This window comes from Heterodontus francisci, chromosome 27 (assembly GCF_036365525.1).
Source record: "Heterodontus francisci isolate sHetFra1 chromosome 27, sHetFra1.hap1, whole genome shotgun sequence".
NCBI classification, from domain to species: domain Eukaryota; kingdom Metazoa; phylum Chordata; class Chondrichthyes; order Heterodontiformes; family Heterodontidae; genus Heterodontus; species Heterodontus francisci.
The window spans coordinates 72,242,740-72,262,557 of record NC_090397.1 but is presented as its reverse complement, the minus strand read 5'-3'; the positions used below and the strand labels follow the sequence as shown (position 1 = coordinate 72,262,557).

Here is a 19,818-nt window from a genome sequence, read left to right as displayed (position 1 = left end):
CATTTATATTTATTATACAGGTAGAAATGTGTGTCCCAACATGCTGTTGTACCAATGGACTGCTTAATGGAATAGAAAGGCGTGTTTTCATGCCAATTATTGGCATTGTACAAATTAAGGTGAGCGTTTCAGGACAAAAATAGAGGAGCAATTTTTCCTGATCCTGGGAGTATTGGAATGCTTTTTAGCAGTGAATACAGGAGGATCAGGTTTGGAGGAGGGAAAACCTGTAACAAAGCTCCTAATTTTCAATTCCTTTTAATTAATGGATGGAAAATTCATATGGGCTTCCTCCTAGTCGTGTGCACCTCGCATTCTGACTTACCTGTGCCCAGACACTACAATAGCCCCAGATGCCAGAATAGGAAAATCTCCTCCTATAGATTTCACCATTGAGAATCCCAAGGGTGAGCCAACGTGATCTACTTTTGTACAGTACCGCCACGATCTCACATAGACATTCCTAAATCCCAAAAAGATGTCCCAATGTCCTGAGACAATGCCTAAACTTTTTTTTAATCTATTTGCCCATGCCGTTACCTGTCTCAATTATTACAAACATAGCTTGCATCATCTAATTACTTTCTTCTGGATTTATCAAGCTTTTTAATTTAATTTTTATGTTGCGATCATGTCGTCCTTTAAGGGGCCTGGACCATCTTCTTGGTTTCTCCGTTTTAAGATGGTTACTCAATGTGTCTCAGTTAGCAGGGCGGTTGCCAGGGTGATGTTCGAAACATAAAAATGGAGAGAGGGGAACAGACTTTTTTTAAAAAAAGGATAAAAATAGGAGGGTATAATCATGGTATTGTTTAGCTGAAACCTCTGGAGACGAGCATTTTGCTTTGGAGTTTCGAAATGTGGTCTAGCCCTTTTGACTAACATTGGAACATTGTGCATAGGAAGGAACACTCATGGAATCATCAGCAGTTACCGTAGTAATGACCACTGCTATTGTGCTATTCCTGATGAATGTTATCCACAATGTAAGAGTTAAAGACAAAGCAGTACAGATGAAGCTTTGGTCAAACTGATCTCTCCCACTTTTAGGACTCAACACATGACTGATTATTGTGTTTGGGAAATCTCATACAATAGTAGATTGTGCCCTCATCCACTGAGAATAACATGGACATAATTGATAATGCTACATATAAATACTGTAATAAGTATTTTCAGAGCTTGAAATGTTTGGCATCAAGATGACACGTATGAATGCTATATTCTGTGTGAAACAAAGAAAGAGTTTTGAATTGATGTAGCTCTTTATTACATTTTCAGGACACACCAAAGCAATTCACCACCGATCATTTACTTTTTGAAATATAGACACTGTTATTATGTAGGCAATGCAGTAGTCAATTTGAGTGCAGTAAGGTCCATCAAGCAGCAAGTGAGCTGAATAACTAGTTACCATGTTTCCGATAGTGTAGGTTGAAGGAGCAAAGATGGCTAAAACAGAGGGAAAATTCCTCCTTTTCTCTAACTTGTGGCATGGATCCTGTACCTTCCACCAGAAGAAGCAACATTTTAACATCTCTTCTGAAAGACAGCAACTCTGACAGTGCAGCACTGAAGCCAAAATACTTGTTAATTCTTGAAGAAAAAAAGAGAAGATAAGAAAAGAAGTCAGAAATGCTTTTTGGATTGGTGTCCCAAATATGTATAGACGGCTGTCACTGGGATGTTCCTAGAACAGTTCTTGACAGGTGACGTTGAGATAAGTGTGAGCAGGCTTTCCAGGGAAAATGCAGTATCAGGGGTTTCAGGCTTGAAATGTTTTTGACACTTGCTTCTCAGCTTCTCAAGAGATGGGAAACTGACAGACTTTTTCAAAGAGCTGGAACAGACTGAGCTGGGTGTTGCTCTCTTGGCAAGTTTTCTCCAACTGTCTTTTCAAACCATTGTCCATATCTGAACTCACTGACCAAAGTGAAACCAAAAACAATGTCAGGAGTCAAGCCTCCTGACCCCTATAAATCTTGACCTGACACTTCTCTGCAAATATCTTGCCTCAAGTCAAAACACAACACATGCAGAGCAATTATTTGAAGACAGGTGCCTTCCAGTAAATGTTTACGGTCTGGACCTCTCAATGACCCTTGTAAAAAAAAAAATCCATGGACTCCTTTTCAGTTTAAAAGCACCAATCTTCAAAACTTAACAAAAAAATGGATGCACTTGTAACAACTGATAAAGAAATTGCAGTGGACATAAATTTTTGAAGTGAATTTGATAATATTCCACTTAGGAGACTTGTTCATAACATTCAGGCACATGGTATTAAAGACAATGTGACAGCATGGAAGGACACAGAACAGAGACCAGTGGTTAATGCATGTTTGCTGCTGTCCCTCATAAAATATTGGGACATTAGCTTTTTTCAATATATATAAGCAACCTGGATTTGGATATAGTATAATAACAAAATTGGCAGATGACACAAGATGAAATGAGTATGGTTAACTTTGAAGAGGACTGGAAGTGACTTCAGGAGGATATAAACAGTTAGTAGATTGAGCAGAAACACTTCAGTTGACAATTAATACAGTGAGAAATGAGGTAAATGAATACTTAAAAACTCATGAGGAAAGGCTGTCCAATGCTGTAGTCACCTGCCCTCACAAAGGGCTGAAAATAGGAACACACAGCAAAAAAAAATGAACGCTATCAGAAGGAAATATTTAAATTATCGAGAGACTTCATTGAATCCTGTGTGAAACTGCACTCGCCTGAAGAAACTGTAATTAATCTGGGAGAGTTCAGCAGAAATGAAATGCATGACTTCTGATAGTTGAAAATGATAACGAGAAGAATTAACTACAGCAGATAATTGTACTTTCTGGATCTGAGATTTAAACCTTGCATGACCTTTCACAGAACTTGAACAAATCTTGTGAAAAACATTTCAAGTTTTCTCCGTCATTGCAAACTATTTCTCTCTGTATTTATGCTAGGAAGAGGAGTAAAACATCAGCCTGTATTCTCCTCCTGTAAATGTCTGCTGCTTCAGAAGTAGATTAGTTTGGCCTCCTTTGCCCTGTATAACAGGCCAGCCAGCAGCAGTGAGAGAGCAGAAGGCGACTATGAATCCATCGCGATGTGTGGTTTCCTCCTGCAGGAGAGTTTTGGAACCAAGCCGAGTGGGCAACAATCCAACACAAACCTGGGACAGTCTAAATACTGCACAGACACAACTTAACATTCAATCACTGCTCTGCCACGACAAATCCTCTTCTGTTCATCACAATTACTTAATGATTTGTGACATTTAACTCAGAGTAGAAATTTAGACTGAAAATAAAAGGGTCAAAAGAAATTATGTTCTAATAATTCACAGCGATTGTACTTTTACTGTCAGTCAATGTTCGCAAATCATTGCTGTCAATATGTTTACATGGTTTACTGCTTCCCACTCTTTTTACATGTAGAACTCATTCTGTGACCCAGCAGCTTCCAAACCATAGAGATGACACTGAAGTCCAGGCCAGACTTCTGGCTGATATTTAAATGGGATTTCCACATGCATTACATTCAGATAGAATGACATAGGATGTATAGCACATAGACAAGGCATTCCGTCTAACTGGTCTGTGCTGGTGTTTTTGCTCCACATGAACTTCCTCCTACAGTATCTTCATCTCACCCTATCTGCATATCCTTCCATTCCTTTCTCCCTCAAGTGTTTATCTAGGTTTCCCTTAAATGCATTTATTATAATCGCTGCAACCACTCCATGTGGTAGCAAGTTCCACATTCTCACCACTCTGTGGCTACAGAAGTTTCTTCTGAATTCCCTATTGGATTTATTAGTGACTATCTTATATTTATGGCCCCTAGTTTTGAACTCCCCCACAAGTGGAAACATCTTCTCTACATGTATACTATCAAAGCCTTTCATAATTTTAAACAGGCCACCCCTCAGTATTCTCTTTTCTAGAGAAAAGAGCCACAACTTTTTCACCCTTTAAGTTCTGGTATCATCTTTGTAGATCTACTGTGTACCATCTCCAGTGCCTCTATATCCTTTTTATAATATTACAATAATGTCAGGTTCAGCTGGGTAAAAGGAAGCAAAAATCCCAACTAAGCATAGTCAACCATTATTTCTGGAGCATCCACCAAGGACACGGAGAACATTACAGAGATATCAGGGGATTAGACCACTTCACCTTCTGGTCTGAAGATATCACGTATAGTGGAAGGAGATAACTAAGGGAAAGAAATACAGAAAGCATGAAAAAGATATTGTTTAAATAATAATTCTTCCCAGCCACATAGTCCAAGGTGAAATGATGCTGGCACCAGAAAAGTGTTTGGAAACACTACAAGGCTTATTTACACTCAGCAAGAATCTTGGCTGAACCCTAACTCATGCACACAAATCAGACGCAAATGTTCCTCAGTTGTAGCATTTGTCAAAGACTTTCAATAAAGAATCTCATTACACCATTTTGATCACCTCCCACAATCTCATTTCAGTTCGCCCATTTGTTTAATCAGGAGAAAGCAGTGAGTTGCCTGATCTCATCATCCTGGCTGGGCTCTCCTCATTCACTTTGTTAACAGAAAGGCAGCCAGAAGCTTGGACCTGATGATGTCAGACACACGTCCATTGTGGTCTCACAATGAACAGGCAAGGCTTTGAAATTAAAAAGGTGGGTAGAACAAGAGAAATTTAAGCCAAGCTTACAGCAACTCCCTGGCTCTAAATCAGGTATGAACTAAGAAAATAAAAGTAGCCACAGGGTGATAGAAGCCCCACCAGTTGCAGTGCTAATTTCCTGACATTAGATGTCAGTAATATGCTTTCACAATAAAGTACTATTGAGTATGGTACACTACTTCTAACCTGGGCCTTTCAGAACAGTTTACCAACATATGAAAACGCCAGACATGAAAAAACAGCTGGTCTATCTATCCTGTTTCACGTTGTTGTGATGTTTATGTATCATGATTGAGATACTCAGTAATTCATAGATTGCATGGTGGGTAAAGAGTCACTCGATAAATGACATATGGAATGCACTTAATTTGCATTTCCCCAGATTTTCCAATCAGATGCGTTTAGGCCTTATTGTATTTTAAGTGTATGGGAGTTTTGGATTAAAATGTGCTTAAACATATTTTTTCTCACACTTTTTCGTCAGATGTACTGAAAAGATTGGGTACAACCCAAACTCACAACCAACAGACAGCTGCAGATTAGCCAGTTATGCCTTAATAGAAGTGTACTGCGCTTAATTCTATTCTATCTTTTGATTGTGTTATCTGCTCAGGAGGCCCTCCATCACATCATGTCTGTGTTGACGCTACGCACTCTTTAGTATTTTTAGATAGAAAACTACAGATGAGAGATTTTAATCTGCATATAGACTGGACAAATCAAATTGGCAAGAGAACATGGAAGATGAATTTGTACAGTGCATCAGGGACTGTTTCTTAGAACAATACTTTGCAGAACCTACCTGGGAACAGGCTATTTTAGATTTGGTATTGTGTAATGAGGTTGGATTAATAAAAGATCTCGCAGTTAAGGATCCTTTGTGGGGAAGCGATCATAACATGGTAGAATTTCAAATTCAGTTTGAGGGTGAGCAACTCGGGTCTCAAACCAGTGTCTTCAACTTAAACAAGGGCAATTACAGAGGTATGAAGAAAGAGTTGCCTAAAGCGGGCTGGGAAAATAGACTAAGGGGAAGGTCAGTAGATGAGCAGTGGCAGACTTTTAAGCAGATATTTCAGAACACTCAGCAAACATTTATTCCAGTCAGAAGGAAGGATTCGAAGAGAGCAATGAACCACCTGTGGATAACAAAGGAAGTTAAGGGGAGTGTCAAATCAAAAACAAAGGCGTACAAAGCGGCGAAAGCTAGTGGTAGGCCAGAGGATTGGGAATTTTTTAGAAACCAGCAGGGAATGACTAAAAAACTAATAAAGAGGGAGAAAATTGATTATGAGAGAAGATTAGCAGGAAATATAAGAACAAACAGTAGAAGCTTCTACGGGTATATAAAAAGGAAGGGAGTAGCTAAAGTAAGTGTGGGACCCTTAGCGGATGAGACTGGGGAATTAATAACAGGGAACAGGGAAATGGCTGATAATTTAAACCAATATTTTGCATCAGTCTTCACAGTGGAGGACACTATAAACATCCCAACAATAATAGATGAGCAAGGTGTAAATGGGAGGGAGGAAATTGTAACAATCTCTATCACGAGGGAAAAGATGCTTGACAAACTGATGGGACTAAGGCAGACAAGTCGCCAGGACCTGATGGCCTGCATCCAAGGGTTTTAAAAGAAGTGGCTGCAGAGATAGTGGAGGCATTGGTCATAATATACCGAAACTCACTGGATTCCGGTAGGGTACCAGCGGATTGGGAAACCGTTAATGTGACACCCCCTATTCAAGAAAGGAGGGAGACAGAAAGCAGGAAACTATAGACCAGTTAGCTGAACATCTGTCATTGGGAAAATGCTAAAGTCCATTATTATGGAAGAAATAGCAGGACATCTAGAAAAACTTAATGAAAGGGAAATCATGATTGACAAATGTGTTAGAGTTCTCTGAGGATATAATAAGTAGACTGGATAAAGGGGAACTGGTAGATGTAGTGTATTTAGATTTACAGAAAGCATTCGATAAGGTGCCACATAAAAGGTTATTGCACAAAATAAGAGCTCAGGGTATTGGGGGTAATGTGTTGGCGTGGATTGAGGATTGGCTAATACACAGAAGGCAAAGGGTCAGAATCAATGGGTCTATTTCAGGTTGGAAAGCCGTAACTAGTGGGGTGCCACAAGGATCGGTCCTAGGGCCTCAACTATTTACTATCTATATTACTGACTTGGATGTATCCAAATTTGCTGATGATACAAAAATAGGTGGGAAGGCATATTGTGATGAGGACACAAAGAATCTGCAAAGGGATATAGATAGGTTAAATGAGTGGGAAAAAACTTGGCAGATGGAGTTCAATGTGGGAAAGTGTGAGGTAATCCACTTTGGTAGGAAGAATAAAAAGGCAGATTATTATTTAGTTGGAGAAAGACTACAAAATACTGCAGTACAGAGGGATCTGGGTGTTCTTGTGCATGAAACACAAAAAGCTAGCATGCAGGTGCAGCAAGTAATTAAGAAGGCAAATGGAATTTTGGCCTTTATTGCTAGGGGGTTGGAGTTTAAAAATAGGGAAGTCTTGTTACAACTGTACAGGGTGATGGTGAGGCCAGACCTGGAGTACTGCGTATAGTTTTGGTCCCCGTATTTAAGGAAGGATATACTAGCATTGGAGGCAGTTCAGAAAAGGTTCACTTGGCTGATTCCTGGGATGAAGGGGTTGTCTTATCAAGAACAGCTGAACAGGTTAGGCCTTTATTCATTGGAGTTTTGAAGAATGAGGGGTGATCTTATAAAAACATATAAGATGTATGACTCTATGACTCTAAGGGGGCTTGACACAGTGGGCGGCACAGTGATTAGCACCGCAGCTTCACAGCTCCAGCGACCCTGGTTCAGTTCTGGGTACTGCCTGTGCGGAGTTTGCAAGTTCTCCCTGTGACTGCGTGGGTTTCCGCTGGGTGCTCTGGTTTCTTCCCACTGCCAAAGACTGGCAGGTTGATAGGTAAATTTGCCATTGAAAATTGCCCCTCGTGTAGGTAGATGATAGGGAATATGGGATTAATGTAGGAGGGGATGTGGTAAGGTATATGGGATTGATGTAAGATTAGTATAAGTGGGTGGTTGATGGTCAGCACAGACTCAGTGGGCCAAAGGGCCTGTTTCAGTGCTGTATGACTCTATGCTGAGAATATGTTTCCACTGGTGGGGGAATCTCGAACTAGGGGACATAGTTACAGAATAAGGGGGCACACATTTAAAACTGAGATGCGAAGGAATTTCTTCTCTCAGAGGGTGGTGAATCTCTGGAATTCTCTACCTCGGAGAGTTGTGGAGGCTAGGTCACTAAATGTATTTAAGGAGGAGGTGGATAGATTTTTGAAATCTTGGGGAGTTGAGGGTTATGCGGAGCAGCCCCGAAAGCGGAGTTAAGGCCTGGGACAGATCAGCCATGATCTTATTGAATGGCGGGGCAGGCTTAAGGGGCTGAATGATCTACTCCTGCTCCTATTTCTTATGTTCTTATGACAGAATAGCAATGCTGGTCTCATAGTGCTGAACAGGTCTACCCCAGTGGTTTCTGGTCCACTGCTTTAAGCACTCAACCACAATTATTGGGAATTTGGTGGTAACAACTGTTTTTTTTGACTGAGTAACATTAATGACTGAAACCTAGAGTCATAGAGTTATACAGCACAGAAACAGGCCCTTCGGCCCATCATGTCTGTGCCAGCCATCAAGCACCTATCTATTCTAATCCCATTTTCCAGCACTTGGCCCATAGCCTTGTATGCTATGGCGCTTCCAGTGCTCATCTAAATACTTCTTAAATGTTGTGAGGGTTCCTGCCTCCACCACCTCTTCAAGCAGTGTGTTCCAGATTCCAACCACCCTTTGGGTGAAAAAATGTTTCCTCAAATTTTTAAAGTTTTAAGTACTTCTACTAAAAGTGGAACTAATTTAATCACTCTTTCAAAGAGCTGTCACAGGCATGATGGGCTGAAAGAGTAACACTCTAGAAAGCCAGTAGAAAGGATAGAACTGGAGCCAATCTTTACACATTTTTACAAGCATTTATTTACAGAGATACATATTACAAGCATGCACCTCCTAACCCAATAACCACAGTTTCTGTCTGTGTCTATTTATAGGGGTAAAAGGGAATCCCCAGTTAATGTTCACCACCTGCCCACAGTCAATATTCAATTAACAGAACAGCCTCCTTCTATACTGTATGATTCTATGCCCCAAAGAGTGGAAAACAGTAGCAAGCACAAGAAAACAAGTCACTAAATGAACATTTGCCTAACAAGCATGTCGCCTCTTAAGTCCATAATTAATGTTCCAGTGCTTCTGCTCTGAATTTTCAATGTGCTGCCTCAATCCACTTGTCCATGTCAGTTCTCTAAAGTAGTGATCCTCTTTATTGTCCTGCCCCCTGCCAGCAAGATTAGCTACAGAGGGTACAGTAGCATAGTGGTTATGTTACTGGACGAGTAATCCAGAGGCCTGAACTAATGATCCAGATAAATGAATTCAAATCCCAACCCAGCAGTTGGGGGATTCAAATTTAATTAAGTAAAATCTGGAATAAAAAGCTCATATCAGTAAGAGTGTCCATGAAACTACCGGATTGACATAAAATCCATCTGGTTCACTAATGTTCTAAGAAAATTTGCAGTCTTGACTTGGTCTGACCTCATTGTGACTCCTGATTCACAGAAATATGGTTGATGCTTAACTGCCCTCTGAAATGACCTAGTAAGTCATTCAGTAGGAATAGACAATAAATGCTGACCTTGCCAATGACTCACACATCTGGTAAATGAATAAGAAAAGGAACGGAAGGACTACACTGCTGCCTTCCCATCCTATTGGATTTTGTGGATGACTGGTCAATAGATTATCCTCCAATGTTGCTTTCCGGTATTTTCAATGTTCAGTTCTTCATTTTCCAACCTGAACTCCTCAAAAATGTACAGCTGTATTTTAATCTGGTTCCGCAGCAGAACTGAGATGAGTTGCAGGATCAGGACTAGCAGCTGATGATCAAAGCAGCAGTGAGGTGCAATGCAGTCTAAGGGCCACAAAGAGGTTGACCTGTGTCTCTCTGCCCCACATTATTAGGTCAATCTTCCTGGCTTGTGCTCAAGAGCTGAGTATTTCTAGGACACAGCGGAAAAGGTAAAGGAATGGAGACCCAGCAATCTATATCCCTGACCCTTTCGCACTGCCCTGAAATTCCAGGAGCTTTGCTGAAGTGCACCTGAAGTGGCGAAGGCCAGATGGAGCAGGGTTAATGAAAGGGTTGGTGGGTGAAGCCTGCAGATTCAGAATTCAGTCATAATTTTTGTTTCCCTCCCCAATCCCCACCGCATTCACCTGCCCACCAGATGTTTACACCATTGACAGCCAGAAATTCACAAATCACCAGGGTTTCTGGTATTTAATCAATTACAGAAACTTAATATGCAGCCAGTTACCCAGTTCTGTATCACAGTTCTATACAACTGCCTATATTTACAATTTAAAGAACTTTATTACTTGCTCAGAAAGATACCAAAGCTGTTACTGGCCTAGGTCAGATCTCCATATGTAAATGTTCAATTTGTGATTTAGAAAAAATAAACAAATGACTAAACAGCAAAATGATTTTAAAATTATGGCCAGAATTCAAAAGGCAGTTGTAATTCAACAACATGGGTGTGGGGCAGAAGTCACATATAGGCCAGCTGGAAAGCTGGGGGGGCGAGCCGTCCTCCACCAGGCCTGGTGGCCATGCTGCTATTGCGTGTTTCAGGCCCTTAACTGGAAGAAGTCGGGGCTTCCATCCCTCTGAGGTAGCCTCCCAAGAGCTGCTGACCAATCAGAGGGCCATCTTCAGTCACAGCGGCATCACTGGGAGTGTGGCCACTGCTGGAACTGCATCCTGTGAGATGAGGGCCATGGACGTCCACCTTGAAAAGGTAAGTGGGGGTCAGGCCATGCTGGGGACAATTGACTAGGCCCCGGCAAGGTGGGTGGGGGGGAGGGCATCAGTGAAGGGCAGGGGTGTTGTTTTAGTGGGGGTGGTCTGTGCTGCAGAGGGGGCTCTCCATTGGGGCACAGGGTGCCAATCAGGAGGACGCCCCGCCACCCACCCCAGCCCGCAAGGAGGCTTCCATGTATTACTATGTATTACATAGGGCGGCACAGTGGTGCAGTGGTTAGCACCGCAGCCTCACAGCTCCAGGGACCCGGGTTCGATTCCGGGTACTGCCTGTGTGGAGTTTGCAAGTTCTCCCTGTGTCTGCGTGGGTTTTCTCCGGGTGCTCCGGTTTCCTCCCACAAGCCAAAAGACTTGCAGGTTGATAGGTAAATTGGCCATTATAAATTGTCACTAGTATAGGTAGGTGGTAGGGAAATATAGGGACAGGTGGGGATGTTTGGTAGGAATATGGGATTAGTGTAGGATTAGTATAAATGGGTGGTTGATGTTCGGCACAGACTCGGTGGGCCGAAGGGCCTGTTTCAGTGCTGTATCTCTAATCTAAAAAAAAAAATTACTATACATATTCCATGTATTACTATGTGCCCTTTGCAGCTGTCAAAGTGTCCGTTCGCCATCGGTAAAATACCAGCAGTGGTAGGAAGAGGCCCTTAAGTGGCAATTAATTGGCCATTTACGGGCCTCAATTGATCTGAGGGTGTGCAGGCCACCTGCCCCTTCCCCCACTGCTGGTAAAATAACAGCGGGGGCAGGTTGGCATCGGGCACGGCACCTCCCAGCCTTCCACCTGAATTTGCCCCCCACGCCTCCCAGCACACTCCTGGGGGTGGCGTTAAATTTCGTACTATAAGCAAACGAGAGAATAAGTTACCCTACCAATTTTTGAAAGTTCATTAAAACCTTAGTAAATACAAAACTTTGAAAGCTTGCTATTAAAATTATTATGGGAGTAAAACTGGGCCTAAAAGTTCACCATTCAAGATTCAAATTCCTCACATACTAAATAATAATCATAGTACAAAGATTGCTGCTATTATTGATAGTGTAGCAGTAGACAAGTTATCCCAGAACATTCAATCCTCTATTAGGATCTTTATAATAAAAGTATAAAGGCTACACAGTATCAAATTTCTGCCAGTTATACATCCTGGTTACGGGACAAATTCTCCCAGAAAACCAACTGCTTCCATCAAACTGACAGATGTGATATTGGATCTCGAGACTAACTTCAAACTGTAAATGATACAAACTGCCTCTATCGTCTGGGCAGAAGTTGTCGTTCTTGTTTTGTTTGTTTTATTGTTTGGACTGCTCATGGTTCACGTTTCAGTCTTTTACTCCTTTCAGTTCTCCAGATTTCCTCACAATGCTAATATGTTCAACTGGTTTTGAAGTTATTGCATATTACTGATGATAGTTTTCTAATTTGTAAAAGAAACTTCCCCATTGGATCTGTTTTTGAAATATCCGATCATAACGGTGCAAACAGAAATGTATGTGAATCTCAATCTTAAAAATCATGAGTGAAAGCTTAATTATAGAAAGGGTAAAGAAAATGTTAACCCATAAAAAACACGTTAAACCATTTGTTAAACTAATTACATCAGTTCCTCTTCATTCGTCAGGTAAAGGGTTAATGCACATTGAATAATCAACTGAGAAACCAGCTATTTAAGTTAATTAATAGCACAGAAATTGAGATTAATCTCTGCACATCAGCTTTTAGCATGTCTGCTGAATGTCTCCAGGACGAGATGGTTATGTAGTGGTAATATCACTGGACTAGTAATACCATGGGGACATGAGTTCAAATCCCACCACAACAGCTGGTGGAATTTAAATTCAATTAATTAATGAAAATCTGGAATTGTAAGCTAGTCTCAGTAATGGTGCCATGAAACTATCATCAATTGTTGTCAAAACCCATCTGGTTCACTAATAAATCTGCTGTCCTTATCTGGTCTGGCCTACATGTGACTCCAGACCCACAGCAATATGATTGACTCTTACTTGCCCTTTGAAATGGCCTAGCAAGTCACTTGCTTGTCAAGAGCAATTAGGGATGGATAACAAATGCTGGCCATGCCCATGACACCCACATCCTATGAAAGAATTTTTTTAAAAATCCCATATGAACAGGGTATGGGGCTCTCATGACATTCAAATGTGCACTTCCACCAAACAATGAGCAGAAACTGGGGTGAGATTCTGATACGAGCCTGTAGAAATGATCAGTGCTAAACATTGTTTGCAGTTCTCTTACAATCATTTAATCCATTCAAGGTCCTCATAATCAATCAATAGTTATAGATAGCAAAATGATTTTTTTAAAAACCATTATCACAATAAGGCTGTATCCAAAATAACTGTTTCTGAAGACTCAAATGTACCATAAAAAATAATCACAGCTTCAACCATCCAGGGAAATTATCAAATGTTTCACATCTATTCCAAGATTAAATTATTCCAGGGTGAACCTTTTGCATTAAATTGAGATTTTCTACCTCGATTTATCATCATATTTCCTCCTCCAATCAGGAAACAACACTGATGTACATGTGGCTCGTTCTACAAAATGCTGCAATTTTTACAATGTCTCGGTTCAGGATTTTTGACCATTTTTTCACAGAAAGGATTTGTGGGAAAAATGAAATGTTGTATTTTAAAAGCATAGTGTATTCATAGAGTTATACAGCACCGAACAGGCCCTTCGGCCCACCAAGTCCGTGCCAACCATCAACCACTCTTTTATACTAATCCTATATTAATCCCATTTTTCCCTCTCACATCCCCACCTTCCCTCAATTCTCCTACCACCTACCTACACTAAGGGCAATTTTTTTTTTACAATGGCCAATTTACCTATCAACCCGCAAGTCTTTGGCATGTGGGCGGAAACTGGAGCACCCAGAGGAAACCCACGCAGTCACAGGGAGAACTTGCAAACTCGGCACAGGCAGTACCCAGAACCGAACCCGAGTCGCTGGAGCTGCGAGGCTGCAGTGCTAACCACTGCGCCACCCTAATTATTATTTATTAATGTAAATAAAAAAAATCTGAGACAACTTATAATTAAGATATAACTGAACCAGTTTAGATATTGTTTCCTCATGTACTGCAATGAAAATGTTTGTTTCTCAGGACATGGATGTCACTTGATCGGCCAATATTTATTGTCTATTACTAGTTGCCCAGAGAAGATGGTGGTGAGTCTTATTAAACGGCTGCATTCTCTCTTTGTAGTGGTTTGATACAACTCAATGGTTTGAATCACCACTTCAAAAGGCAGTTATAATTCAACAATTGCTGTGGATCGAGAGTCACATTTCAGCCAGACTGGGTAAGGACAGCAGGTTTCCTTCCCTAATTGACATTAGTGAACCAGTGGGGGTTTTGGACAATCCGGCAGATTTGTGCTCACATTTACTGACATTGGCTTCTTCATTTCCAGATTTTCTAAACTGGGCCCAAATGATCAAATTGCCATTTTGGGATCTGAAATACAAAGAAATTCGATGGCTTATCTCTGTAATTAGTAGATACCTCACATCCATTGTGTTGGAAGGTTTTTGATCCCTTTCTGATTGTGAACAGTTAGAAAATAAAGCATAATGTCAGGCACCTAAAAAGCAGTCTGGCTTTGAAAATAGGATGCTGGATAAGAGTCAGACAGCAAAGTGAATCTGATCAGAACCATTGCACTATAGATTCACTTTACTGTGGAAGAAAGATTAGCACCTTTCAAGACCCCGAGACATCCCAAAGAGCTTTACAGCCAATTAAGTACTTTTGAAATGAAGTCACTGTTGTAATATAGGAAACACAGCAGCCAATTTGCAGACAACAAAATCCTAATCCCACAAAGAGCAATGTGATAATAACCAGATAATCTGTTTTCTTTATTGACGTTGTTTGAAAGATAAATATGCCCCAGGTCACTGAGGAGATCTCCCTTGCTCTTCTTCAAAATAGTATCCTGAGATCTTTTACATCCACATGAAAGAGCATAGAGGACCTCAGGTTTGACATCGCGTCTAAAAACTGCACCTCTGACAGAGCAGCGCTCCCTCAGTACTGCACTGGAGTGTCAACCTGGATGATGTGCTCAAGTCTTTAGGTTGGGACTTGAACCCACAACCCATTGACTTAGAGGCAAAAGTACTAACAATTGAGCCACGGATACCAACTTAAGTCATCTGAATCATTCAAACAAAGTCTTACCTCATCTCAAGTTAACTCTTTCCTCCTTCAGAGAAATTGAAGAAATTCACATGCAATAAAAAAAGGTTCAGGGCACAAGGGGGTTTCATGATTACATCGCAAGGATTCACTTTCATGAAACTAGATTAAAGGTAGAGCCAACCTTTAGAAAAGTAAAATGCTCTGCCCACTTACGGGAGTGACCGACATGAGTGAACCAAAGTAGAACATAGAACATAGAACAGTACAGCACAGTACAGGCCCTTCGGCCCACGATGTTGTGCCAAACCTTTAACCTACTCCAAGATCAAACTAACTACCTACCCTTCATTCTACTATTATCCATGTACCTATCCAAGAGTCACTTAAGTAGTATCTAAAATTCCTGGCATCCCAGTACCTACTTGGCATGAGCTCTATGATAAATGTGAATGATTTTGAACTTGGTCCAAGGAAATTAAATGTTTTGGGGAAAGTAGAGAAATAAAAGTGAATGTGACTTCAAGCAAATAAACCAAATAACAGCAGGAGATGTTGCCTGACCTTCCTGATATTTTTGTTCAGATCATCCAAGTTGAGTAGGAAGATGTGATCTTTCGCTCCTAGTAGCAGTTTCCCTCGTTCCTCATCCAGCAGCAGGGTCTGGAAATCGAAACCCTCGACAGAGCCTAGAAATGGAATACAGCTGTTGGAGACCAGTAAGTCTGTGGGAAAAGAACAAAAATCCTTATGTTATTTAAAGTGTTTTTACATCCCTCATTTGTTTCTTTTACAAGTACAGTAGCACAGCATGTTTGCAAGTTGGTACGTCTGTGAACATTCCATTTTCCAAAAGCTCCTTATTTGCAAATCTTGGCAGACGTAAAATATATCTTTATCCAACAAATATGAGAAATCTTACAATCAGAAATTGTGACATGCATATGCTTTTTTATACCATTAATTCTTCAAGTGGGATAAGCCTGAGGGATATAGTCACTAGGTATTCCTAGCACCCAAACGATAATAATATGATGGAAACAAGATTTCCACTTTGCAATATTCACCTTAAAGGCAGATTATACATTTGCTCTAATTGTTTTCAATTGTGCAATTTTTGAACATTTTGCTCTCTATTTAGAAGGTTCTATTTGAACTTTTTAGTAATAGCCTTCTTAGCAATCCTACGGTAAGCCTGCAGTTCCGACTGACTGTCATGTTTCTGAACTGCACAGGTCGATAAGGTGGTTAGGAAAGCATATGGGATACTTGCCTTTATTAGCCGAGGCATAGAATATAAGAGCAGGGAGGTTATGATGGAGCTGTATAAAACGCTAGTTGGGCCACAGCTGGAGTACTGTACAGTTCTGGTCGCCACACTACAGGAAGGATGTGATTGCACTGGAGAGGGTGCAGAGGAGATTCATCAGGATGTTGCCTGGGCTGGAGCATTTCAGCTATGAAGAGAGACTGAAAAGGCTAGGGCTGTTTTCCTTGGAGCAGAGAAGGCTGAGGGGGGACCTGATTGAGGTATTCAAAATTATGAGGGGCATAGATAGCGTAGATAGGAAGTGTCAATAAGGAGGTGTCAATAATCAGGGGGCATAGATTTAAGGTAAGGGGCAGGAGGTTTGGAGGGGATTTGAGGAAAACGTTTTTCACCCAGAAAGGTGGTTGGAATCTGGAACGCACTACCTGAAGGGGTGGTAGAGGCAGGAACCTCACAACATTTAAGAAGTATTTAGATGAGTACTTGAAACGCCATAGCATACAAGGCTACGGGCCAAGCCCGGAAAATGGATTAGAATAGATAGGTGCTTGAGGGCTGGCACGGACACGATGGGCTGAAGAGCCTGTTTCTGTGCTGTATAACTTTATCAATCTATGACTCATCACTCTTTTGCTGGATAATGCTTTGAAATAATGTTCAGCAAAGAGTGTTTGGATTGATCCTTTATTTTAAGCTTGTCCCACAATATCACATTTCACCAAGTCCTTAAAACCAGAGAAATATCACAACAACCATAAGTCCTCGTATGTCCGTAAAGACCATAAGTCTTTAAGTATGTGGCAATTTATGTATATACATCTATAACCTTCAAATTATTGTACAAATCTGTGTACTCCAGTCAGTTCGTTGAAATTTCTGGATAATTAAGTTTCATTGTGCGAGGACAATTTGGAATTGTCAGGAGTCGATTGTATTCCTCACTCACTGGCCAGCTCAAAATTCAAACGAAACGTTGACATCCCTCAAATAAGAAAGGAATCCCCAGAACATTGGCCAATTTAACTGAAATTTTAAAAATTGTTTAAATTGTGATGAAATGATTAACAAACATCTCATGCTGTGCACTGGGAAACGAAGTAAAATTTGAATTCAATTGAGAACTCAATGATGCTGTTTTGCTATTCAATTCATTTCCCCAGCGTAATACAATAATATTAAATGTTGCTCACGTACTTGTTTGCAAGACCCTCACATTTTGCACTCGGATATTATATCCACATCAATGCAAGAAATACCAATTTCTTGATTTCACTGACTATGCTTAAAATAATACCCTTTCCTTGAGCTTATTGTGGGCTGGACTTTGACTTTTGGGCAGGGACCCCAACATCAAGGTCAAATGGGGGTCATACCCCCACACTGTGTGGGAAAGTCACCTGGCAGTGATTTTCACTGAATTAGCCAATTAGTGGCCAGAGAGTGGGTTCGTCATCCAATTAGAAAGGAATTGAAGCTTGCAGTTCAGGTAAGAGAGAGAGAGAGAAAAGGAGAGAGAGGGCACCAACATTTTGAGGCACCCTCTCTCCAACTTTTTAAACTTTCAAATTAAAAAGTGACTTCAGCAGCCGAGCCACCATTGTTGAGGGGAAACACCTCCACATGCAGCCTGTGCCCACAGCTAAGGCCAAGCAAGTGGGAAGGGACTCAAAGCCTGTCTAGAGCACTGCCCACCCACCCATCAAGTCTCCAGGCAGCTGGCCTCGTCCCCGATACCCCAGTGGGCGGGTGAGGGGGGCATGGGCGGCCTGACAATAGCACTTAATAGGCCATTAAGTATCCATAATTGGTGACCTGCCGAGTTGTCCTTTGACTGCTGATGCTGCCCAGTGGTGGGATGGTGTCAGCAAACTGGCACACCGGCCGACGGTGTGATTTTCACGCTCCACTGCCTCGTCCTTGCTCCCATCAGGGGCTGAAAATCCTATGTTAAAGTAATAACATTGCTGCACAAAGCAATACCAGGAAAAAAGACATTTAATTCTGAGAGAAAAGTCAAACCATAGGTTATGTTCACTTTACTTGCCTAGTTTTTCTTTCCTTTCTTTTTTTTTCTTTCTTTTTTCTTTTGGGCCTCCTTATCTCGAGAGACAATGGATACGCGCCTGGAGGTGGTCAGTGGTTTGTGAAGCAGCGCCTGGAGTGGCTATAAAGGCCAATTCTGGAGTGACAGGCTCTTCCACAGGTGCTGCAGAGAAATTTGTTTGTTGGGGCTGTTGCACAGTTGGCTCTCCCCTTGCGCCTCTGTCTTTTTTCCTGCCAACTACTAAGTCTCTTCGACTCGCCACAATTTAGCCCTGTCTTTATGGCTGCCCGCCAGCTCTGGCGAATGCTGGCAACTGACTCCCACGACTTGTGATCAATGTCACACGATTTCATGTCGCGTTTGCAGACGTCTTTATAACGGAGACATGGACGGCCGGTGGGTCTGATACCAGTGGCGAGCTCGCTGTACAATGTGTCTTTGGGGATCCTGCCATCTTCCATGCGGCTCACATGGCCAAGCCATCTCAAGCGCCGCTGACTCAGTAGTGTGTATAAGCTGGGGGTGTTGGCCGCTTCAAGGACTTCTGTGTTGGAGATATAGTCCTGCCACCTGATGCCAAGTATTCTCCGAAGGCAGCGAAGATGGAATGAATTGAGACGTCGCTCTTGGCTGGCATACGTTGTCCAGGCCTCGCTGCCGTAGAGCAAGGTACTGAGGACACAGGCCTGATACACTCGGACTTTTGTGTTCCGTGTCAGTGCGCCATTTTCCCACACTCTCTTGACCAGTCTGGACATAGCAGTGGAAGCCTTACCCATGCGCTTGTTGATTTCTGCATCTAGAGACAGGTTACTGGTGATAGTTGAGCCTAGGTAGGTGAACTCTTGAACCACTTCCAGAGCGTGGTCGCCAATATTGATGGATGGAGCATTTCTGACATCCTGCCCCATGATGTTCGTTTTCTTGAGGCTGATGGTTAGGCCAAATTCATTGCAGGCAGACGCAAACCTGTCGATGAGACTCTGCAGGCATTCTTCAGTTTGAGATGTTAAAGCAGCATCGTCAGCAAAGAGGAGTTCTCTGATGAGGACTTTCCGTACTTTGGACTTCGCTCTTAGACGGGCAAGGTTGAACAACCTGCCCCCTGATCTTGTGTGGAGGAAAATTCCTTCTTCAGAGGATTTGAACGCATGTGAAAGCAGCAGGGAGAAGAAAATCCCAAAAAGTGTGGGTGCGAGAACACAGCCCTGTTTCACACCACTCAGGATAGGAAAGGGCTCTGATGAGGAGCCACCATGTTGAATTGTGCCTTTCATATTGTCATGGAATGAGGTGATGATACTTAGTAGCTTTGGTGGACATCCGATCTTTTCTAGTAGTCTGAAGAGACCACGTCTGCTGACGAGGTCAAAGGCTTTGGTGAGATCAATGAAAGCAATGTAGAGGGGCATCTGTTGTTCACGGCATTTCTCCTGTATCTGACGAAGGGAGAACAGCATGTCAATAGTCGATCTCTCTGCACGAAAGCCACACTGTGCCTCAGGGTAGACGCGCTCGGCCAGCTTCTGGAGCCTGTTCAGAGCGACTCGAGCAAAGAGCAAATACTTGCCTAGTATGAAGCCAGTATATAGTTATGAACATATGAATTAGGAGGAGTAGGCTACTCGGCCCCTTGAACCTGCTTCATCTTTCAATAAGATCATGTCTGATCAGATCTTGGCCTCAACTCCACATTCCCACCTACCCCCAATA

The 19,818-nt window shown here is 41.9% G+C and overlaps 1 protein-coding gene across 5 annotated transcripts in view; it reads right to left on the bottom strand.

The window, feature by feature from the left end:
* Nucleotides 1-19,818, bottom strand: part of sema3d (sema domain, immunoglobulin domain (Ig), short basic domain, secreted, (semaphorin) 3D) — a 368,459-nt gene that overhangs the window by 172,016 nt on the left and 176,625 nt on the right. For all 5 annotated transcript variants that reach the window (XM_068059610.1, XM_068059611.1, XM_068059614.1 and 2 more), the window contains one exon: nucleotides 15,356-15,516. In XM_068059610.1, the coding sequence (XP_067915711.1) occupies nucleotides 15,356-15,516 (161 nt within the window). The remainder of the gene's footprint in view (nucleotides 1-15,355; nucleotides 15,517-19,818) is intronic.